The sequence below is a fragment of the Rattus rattus genome, chromosome 7 (assembly GCF_011064425.1).
Source record: "Rattus rattus isolate New Zealand chromosome 7, Rrattus_CSIRO_v1, whole genome shotgun sequence".
Classification (NCBI taxonomy): Eukaryota; Metazoa; Chordata; class Mammalia; order Rodentia; family Muridae; genus Rattus; species Rattus rattus.
The window spans coordinates 87176906-87186010 of record NC_046160.1 but is presented as its reverse complement, the minus strand read 5'-3'; the positions used below and the strand labels follow the sequence as shown (position 1 = coordinate 87186010).

Below are 9105 nucleotides of genomic sequence, written 5' to 3'. Positions count from 1 at the left end.
ATTGCACCATTTCACTTTCTTTAAGAATTCTCCAGTTGACACAGAAGTTTTAAAATATATATCAAGAAATCTGGATATCTGGGTTCTAGTGTTTCAAAGACTTCCTGCAGTACCCTATATAAACAGTCACGAAGGAAAACTTCCAGAACTTTCCGTCTTGCAGAATCCTTCGAGTTTCCACTCAGTTGCTTATCTGAACTCTGAAAGCTCTGGCTGGGAATTGAGCCGATAATTGGAAGAGACTCCCTTCTCTCTTCGTCTTAATCCACCTATATTTTCCTTTTGGAAATGCTATATTTGAAAGGTTCTTACATTATGCTGTTTTATGCATGACTTCTGAAATTTTTATTATTTATTTTACACAGTGTCCAAGATGAATGACAGCCTGTTTGTCAGTTTGGACAGGCTTTTGTTAGAATTTGGTAGGTATAAAATGAAAATAAAGAAGGAAATAGCTATTTGTATTAACAATTGACCTTTAACCATGAAGGAAAAAATCACAAAAGAAATGTTTATTTTAGTTTTCCAGTATGAGCAAGACATAAGTATTAAAGAAGATAAGATTCAAAGAATTAATAGTAAGTAGTTTTGCATGAAATAAATATTTTAGTATTTTAATTTTATATAGCATAATGCATAATTACACTACTTAGGGCAACTTATAGGTTGTGTGTGAGAAGGAGATCTTTCCTTTGAGTAACAATCAGCTATTTATTTGGGGAATAATAGTTGAAACAGTGTTGCAACAATGTTTGTATTCAACATCACTTTGTAAAGAATTTCTCAGAAATAATTCCTTATATACAGCTCAAAGACCTCTTTTTTTCCCTTTCAAGTAAAAGTCATTTTAAATATTGAATTTTTTTTCTAGAAATAATAAAAAAACCCAGAGGGTGGCAAGTGGCAACTTTCAGGAAGAATGATTCTGAAAAATAATAAGTAAAATAACAGGGTAAATTAAATAAATTAAAATGGTTCAGTTCTAATTTTAGTCTTGAAAACTGAACTGGTAACTTTTTAGTATTCTTAGTATTCCTTAGTATTCTTTTCAGTGTTCTTTAGTATTCTAAAAAATGTTATTTTTATGAAATAAAAAAGAAAATAGTGTATTAATTATTTCAGAGCTGGAGAGATAGTTGAGTAGCTAAAAGCACTTGTTGCTCTTGTACAAAACTCATGTTCGGTTCCCAGCACTCACATGGTGATTCACAACTTCTTGTAATTCCAGTTTCAAGGAATCTGACTGCCTCTTCCATGGACACTAGACAACACTTAGTACACGGGTTATAGTACACATAGTATACAGTCAGGCAAAGTACTCATACACATAAATTTTTAGAAAATTATTCCAATTTTAAGTGGAATCTTATATTTAATGAGCAACAAATGTGTTGGTATATTTACTAACTGATGTGCAATGGATGAAATTTCACATTTGTCAAGAATCCTTCTGGTAGTATTATTAATGAGTAAATGTTTACATGAATTTTAGCAGCACAAGATAAATTAGCTTTAAATCCCCTCTCATTTAACACTTATTGTAAAAGATGAGGGGGGGGGACATTTGTTTTTAGAGTCTTCTGTTCTTTTTAGCTTCTGGGTCTAGGAAGAGGTAGGTCTTGCCTTGGTTCTTTTGATTTTTAGTATAGATGCCTATCTCTTAGGCCTCTCTTCCTTTCAGTTTTCTGATCTCCCCCCCCTTAGGTATATTGCCATATACTTTTGTTTTTCTGGTATATTTCTTTATTTTGAACTTATGATTTCTGGTTAAATAAAACAAACATTTCCTTTTTCAGAATGCCTTGAAAGTATTAAAGAAAACAAAGCAAATATTTCTAAAATATGTGAAGCTATAAACAAAATAGATGAGGACATCGCTTTTTACTATAAACATAGTAAGGAAATCAAAGACAACTGTAGTAAGTAAGTATTTGACAGAAATGAATGCCCATATCATTTGGTACTTTTATTCAAGGGTTTAGAGTTTATAGTAGAAAAATGTCAAATTGGGGATGTAGCTCAATGGTAGAACACTTACCTAACATGTGCAAGGCCCCCACTTTTTTTTTTTTTTGATTACCACAGACAAACAAGTGAAAATCCTATTTTTAAAGTAACAGTGTTCTCTATCCTCCTTTTCTTCTTCTTCCTTCCCTTACCTTCCTCTTTCTCCTCCCCTGGGAATTAAACCCAAAGCCTTGTACATTCTTTCCTCCCACTTCTAAGTTAGTATCCATATTAGCAAATAAAAAAAAAAGTCAGATTGCCTAGTTATGTGGCATTGCAGAAGAACTTAGAGAAGATTCCACAGAAAAATAGAAATAAGGGTTATAAGTTCTCACTAACTCAGATCTACTTAATCGAAATACAGAATTTTGTAAACTAACAGTGTTGGCACATGCTTGTATCCTAGCACTTGAGAGATATAGACAGAAGAATTAGAAATTCAAGGTTGTCCTCAGCTGCATAGAGAGTTCCAGGACAGGTTGGGATATGTGAGATCCTGTCTACGTAAAAACAAATAGGTGATTTTGAGTCTGAGCTTAGTGTGTAAAATTGCTATTAAATAAACTTTGAAGTAATTTTCATCTTTGGCTTTTCAAGTTCTTATATTTCTTTAAGAATTTAGCCTAGGGACTAAAGAGGTGGCCCAGCAGTTAAGAGCTCTAACTGCTCATGCAGAGGCCGGAGTTCAATTCTCACCACCCACATGATGGAGCACTACTGGCTGTAATTCCAGTCCCAGAGGATCCCATGCTCTCTCTGGCCTCCATAGGAACTTCATGCATTTGGTACTCAGGCTGACAAACAGGCAAAACACCCATAGACATTAAAAAAAAATTCAAGATCTTAAAAAACTGTGTCTTTGCATTTATTCACTCAAATCTTTTTGGTTGCAATTGAATTGAGTTTCTTGTTTAAAATTTTAATGGTCAGAACACTAATTCAAATATCTAACATGGGGTTTCATTGATTTAGGTACATACTTATTACTAAGCATTTGACCATTAATGAAATTATGACATGTACATTTGACATGGAAAGAAGTTAACAGTAATGATGACTAATGTGGAGTACTAATCAAAGACCATTAGTAGAATATGTAATACAAATGCCATAGAGGTACACAGTCAAACCTGTACTTTTCTAGTAATCAGAGCCAATTTTTGTAAAATTTAATGAATCTTAATATTATGATCATATGAATGCTGATAGAGTGATGATAGGACATGACATTTTTTAATGTGAACTTGTTTAGGAAGAGAAGGATGTAGATTAAATGATTATTATGTTCTGTATATATTAATTAATGCTGGGAATTAATGCAGTGGCAATTATTCCTTAACCAGCTTTCCCCAAAATAACCACATTGAGACCTTTTAATATTTCAAAGCTTAGGTCTTAGCTGGGCAGACTCTCAAATGGCTCGTCTAAGCTAACCCGACCACCTAGCCCCATCTAGCCACATAGCTAGCTATACCTCCCAGACCTGTAGTCAGTGTCTGCCTCCCCTGATGTCTCCTGGTAAAACCTTTCCTCCTTCTCCTTCCCAGAGTTTTTTGTCCTTCCCAGGAAGTTCCTACCTTCCACTTCCTGCCCAGCTAATTGGCCATCTGATTTTTATTAAAAACTATCAGAGAATGCCTTAGATAGGTGTGAGGGGAGGGAGGACAGAGACATAGTTTCACACAGCATACCCCAATAGAAAGATGCATTGCTCCTTAAATTATTTTTTGTTCTTATACTCATCCCATAATGTTTATTTTTACATTATCAATTTGTCATTTTGAGATGGTAATCACAACTGTAATTTTTTCATAGCTGGAAGCCAACATGTGATGTTTTTCATAAGCATGAAGATTATATAAAAGACCAACTTACTGCTTACCAAGAAACCCATGAGAAAGACAAGTACAGTAATTTATATGTTGTATCAGTTCCATAAATGTGTATTATCAGAGCATGTTGTGTAAGAATGATAATCAAAAATGTAGCGAGTTTGTATGAGTTTTAAGTTAACAGGTTCTCTGTACCATTGTGAGTCTGTCTATTATAAAGCTCTGTTTAACTTTCTGTGTTTAGATATTTTTCAGATATAAACTAATTCTCAGCAGCAACTATTGTAGCAGAATCCTTCAAATAATGATCTTTGTAGAAAACCGTGTAAAGGAATACTAATATGGAGAATTAACTTATGAAAATTTGGGGATATTGACAGTTTTGCAATGCTGGAAATTATATTACTGTAATTGGGTGGTTAACAATATTAATATAATTAGGTTAGCATAAAAAATAATGGTATTCATCATGGCATGTTCACACAAGTGTATCATACCTTGCTCTCGTTTGTATCCTTTCCTCATTTATTCTCCTCTACAACACTCCCTCTCAAATCTCAAGCTGGTTTCCATTCTTCCACTAGTTAGCCCCCCTCCTACATTTTAAAAACATTACTGTTTTCCATCTCCCTTAAGATCTACTCCTCTTCCTCCTCTTTCTAGTTTTGTTAGACACACACAAATACATACAAATTAAAAAATACATTCTACATATAAAAAATGCAGTCCTTTTGAAGATGAACTCTAAAAGAAGTGGTGAACGTTATAGATTTAGACTTACTGTCATAGAATTCAAGGAAATGTCGTGGATTGTTTGGGAAGGATGAGGAGCTGTAGCCTTGCCATAGGAGATGTGTCACTCGGGGTGGGCTTTGAGGTTTCAAAAGCCCATACCATTCCCAGTTAGCTTTCTCTCTCTGCCTTGTGCTTGTGGGCGAGATGTGTGAGCTCTCAGATACTACTCCAGGACCTTGCTTTGCTGGTTGTTTCCATAATGGTCAGGGACTCCATCCTGGAACTGTAAGTCCCCTATAAGCTCTTTCTTCTGTAAGTTGCCATGGTTGGTGTGTCTCTTCAAAGCAATAGAAAAGTAACTAAGAGTAGGAAGCTAGAGTATATCATCTGAAGGCAGAAAATAGAAAAGGAAGACTATTAAGCTATCATTTATGGACACTGCTTTATTCCCCCAAAGAATTTGAAATGATTTATAATGGCTTTTAGAATTATGGCTTACTTCTAATCTCCTATTTTTGTCTAGGGAGTAAGAATAATGTAAGAAACCTTTGGTTGAGTTAGAAATTCATACACGGTGATCCTGCATATCTTATTAAGTATAGGTGTAGATTTTGAAATTCCTAATAGTCAAAGCTTTATAGAAATGTGATCAGGTTGGGACTCAGACCATTTATTTAAAAAGCAGTTCAGTTGCCTAAGTAGATTTTCCTGATGTTTCAAAGAAATTTCTTTCCTTCAAAAAGAAGAAATAAAAGAATGGAATGATTAAAATTTTGTGTGAGTGTGCATATATATGCATGTGTGCTTATGCCAGTACAATTCATCATCATTTAAGATTTTTAAAAATTAATTATTTAATTATTCAATGTGTATGGGTATTTTGCTTACATGCATGTCTGTGTACTGCAAAGTGTACCTGTGTCCCTTGAGGCCAGAAGAGGGCATCAAATCTTCCAGAGTTGAAATTATAGAGAATTGTGAAGTGTCATGTGAGTCCTGGGAATTGAACCTGGGTCCTTTGGAAGAACAGTCAGTGCTCTTAACTGCTGAGCTATCTCTGTAGCCCTCATTCAAGTGTGTGTGTGTGTGTGTGTGTGTGTGTGTGTGTGTGTGTGTGTGTGTGTGTGTGTTTGTTTTTTTTAAAGAAAAATGTTTTCATGAGATGCTAAAACAAATCAATTGAAATATATATCTTTTTATAGTGTTTATTGTAGATAACTTTTCAAGCTAAACAGAGGTATTTAAGTGGAAACAGTGGTTTTTCTTAACCAGTCATATATATAATTTGAATTAATGACTTAAGATCAGACATTTAAAAAAGAAACAGTCATGCACTAGCCATTTTGCCTGCCTTCTTCACATCATTTTCCAGACATGGTTTTTCTATGTACTATCAACTAGCTTTCAACTTGCTAAAACCTGTCCTTGCTTCAAACTTTAAATACTTTACTGTCAGTCTACTAACTTCTTACCTCTAGTCTCCTATTTTTGTCCAAGATTCAGGAAAACTACTATTGCTATCAACAAGTGAGATAATGACTCTTCTTAATTGATAACTTAGGGAAGTTATGTGGTTGACCAAATTATTATATGGAGCGGTCATACACATATGTCATTAACAAGATGGATATATGCTAATCTCACATGGTATATTAGCATTCTTTGAGGTATCCTCTTTCTTAAAAGTATCCCCTGAAACTTTTTTCCAAGTTATTACAAGTGATAAGTGATAGATTAGCAAATACACAGTTTGAAAAGGAGCTTATTTAGGGGCTCAATTTCAGTATCTTGTTAAAGAGGACAGAGTTTAGAAATAGTGTCTAAGGAAGCTACAGTTAGGAATAGCAGCTACGGTTGCCTGCAAACTATTGAGCCAGTCAACATTCTAGCCCCATCCACAAGAGAAGAGCTATGGATAGTCTATGCCTTCTATGAGTATAGAGAGTCAGTTTTCTTTAAGCATGTAGCTTCTGGTAGGTTGACCATGCTGCAGTGGGTTTCCCCACACCCAGAAATACATTAACATCACAGATGGGAGTTGATGGGCTAGTAATTAACAAAAAGAAGACAAAAAGTTTGGGGTGGTGAGAAGACAGGTATAGATCTGTGCAAAGTTCAAGGTTAATAAGATCAAAATGCATTGCATGAAATTCTCAAAGAATAGCATTAAAATGGCAGGAATGGATGATAAATTGAAGAGGATTAAGGAGTGCAATGACTAACTCAGGTAATAAAACAGGTTCAGTGGAAGAGTCAAAGAGAGTTTGAAGAACAGAGTCTTGAAAGAAGTAAAGATGAGTAGATGCCATTTGTGCTTAATGGAAGAGTTTAATAAATGATATTTGCTAAGTTTGTAGATTTCTACATACTTTCTTTTCATTTTAACAGAAAAATGTATCATGATTATATATGTCAATATGAAGATGTTTTGAAACAATACCAACTAAAATACTCAGAAACACATTTTTCATGTAAATATTACGAGAAGAAAAAAGAACATGAAGAAATTAAAAATAGAGTGTTGGCGTGTACTGAACAACTAAAATTGAATGAAACTACTCTTATGAAATTTCTAGGTATTAACATTTTTATTATATACTCTTTGATTACAGCATTTTTACACTGAAAAGAATATAATCATTCTCAATTACAAATTTGTTTTACAGTGCCTGCTCCTTTCCCATCTCTTACTAAATGGACATTATACATGTATCCACAGCAGATTTCACTTATAATTTTATTAGATAAGTATAATTTATGTTTTTAATTGTTAATGTGTTTTTTTGTTTTAGAGTCTCATATATACCTTTTCAGTTTAAGTCAGATTTTAAAGATTACTTTAAAAGTCTTCTGGGGTTAGTTTTTGTATGTGCCCATGTGATCAGAAGCAAGCAATTTAAGAAAAAACGAAATGGTATAGGCTTCTGGCTTTAATGTGACTATCAAATTATGAAAAATTATCTTTATCTTTTTAAAGCATTCCAGATGAATTGATTATTAAATATTCTTTAGGATAGAACAGAGTAAGTGAGTCATAAGTATTCCTTTTGAAATGTGTTGTGAATTGAAGAAAACAGGCAGTAGAGTCATTGAAAAGAGTGGCTTAGGATGGAATGGGAGCAAAACAAATGCAAGGATAAAGAAGACAGCACAGACAGAAAGAACTTGTGATCTAGCATGGGAAATAGACACACAAATAAATCTGATAAGTACCACTGTAATAGATAATTAAGTAATTCTTAAATGGTTTAAGCCTCACCTGTTTGTCAGAGAGATCTTCCCTGATGATGAACTTAAAACTTTAATCGTCTTCCAACCCTTAGAATCCTTATATGCTTTCTTAGCAGATTATAACTCCACCATTTGTGCTGTCTTCTTTACCCATGCATTTTGTTCCCATCCCATCCTAAGCCATTCTTTTAATGCCTCTACTGCCTGCTTTCTTCATATTTTGGTTTTAGACTATATTTTTATTTGCTGTGCATTAAATTCTCAGTGGAAAATCTCAGGTCAGAGATTGTTAGGCACTTTAAGATGCAGCCAGAGTTCAAGGAGTTGGGTATGATTTGGGATGACATGCGAGGTTTGAATGACAAAGAAAAGTAGACAGTGGTGGGAAGAATCGAAGATCAGGGATTACGCGTTTATGTGTAAGATTTTAAATAGACACTTTCAGCAATAATGTGTGATAGAGTATTCACTGGATGAATTGTAGCATGCAAATCATGTATGTTATAAGTCAAGATAGGAAAGGAATAATACATTTTCTTATTCACAGTTTATTAATCTACTCACTTCTTAGTTCTCCTAAATGGATTGTACAGTAATAGGAAATTGCATTATTTAATAACGGCATACGATGTCTATTAATAACTAATAAATACACTATAAATATAAATCCAGTTCAAGCAGGTATCCAGATGTGTGCTCTTTTCTGTTATACAGGATATATTGTTGAACATTGTAGATAAACAAAAGATAAATTGAGTGGATTTTTAGTGTTGTCTGGAATAAATGATAGGAATTTAATTTGTACCTGAACTTATTATTAATATTTTATTAGCTATGCCAAATAACAGGATGAAGTTGTATAAAAAGAGATCAGAATGCTACCTTGTAAAAATATTTTATTGAAAAAGATTTGTAATAAGTATTCTTTATAGAATATTATTTTTTAAGCTCACTAATGTACTATAGGTAAACAATATTAGTCATATTTTTGTTTTCAGATATACTGCTCTTGTAGAACATACATGTAAATGGTAAATATTAACCACATAATAAATGTAAAATTTATTTCATGCCCATTCCTTAACATAAAAAGAGTTAACTTGAGATACAAAACACAAGATATTCTTAAATGTGCCAACGATTTTACGAAAAGATCATTTGAATTGGAGAAAGAAGCAAATGATATGGAAATAGAAATTAATTCTTTAAATAAGGTATATATTTTAGGTTTATATATTGTTAATGTATAAATATGTTGTTAGTCTACAGTCTTAGAAGAGTTGCTTTTTTAAGATTTATT

At 33.2% G+C, this 9105-nt stretch overlaps 1 protein-coding gene across 1 annotated transcript in view; it reads left to right on the top strand.

The window, feature by feature from the left end:
• Positions 1 to 373: 373 nt before the first annotated feature.
• The window catches only part of C7H14orf39 (chromosome 7 C14orf39 homolog), a 32546-nt gene continuing 23814 nt past the window's right edge, over positions 374 to 9105 (top strand). The window contains exons 1-7 of the mRNA XM_032909125.1: positions 374 to 422; positions 522 to 578; positions 1797 to 1923; positions 3823 to 3912; positions 6963 to 7150; positions 7241 to 7283; positions 8899 to 9019. Of these exons, the coding sequence (XP_032765016.1) occupies positions 374 to 422; positions 522 to 578; positions 1797 to 1923; positions 3823 to 3912; positions 6963 to 7150; positions 7241 to 7283; positions 8899 to 9019 (675 nt within the window). The remainder of the gene's footprint in view (positions 423 to 521; positions 579 to 1796; positions 1924 to 3822; positions 3913 to 6962; positions 7151 to 7240; positions 7284 to 8898; positions 9020 to 9105) is intronic.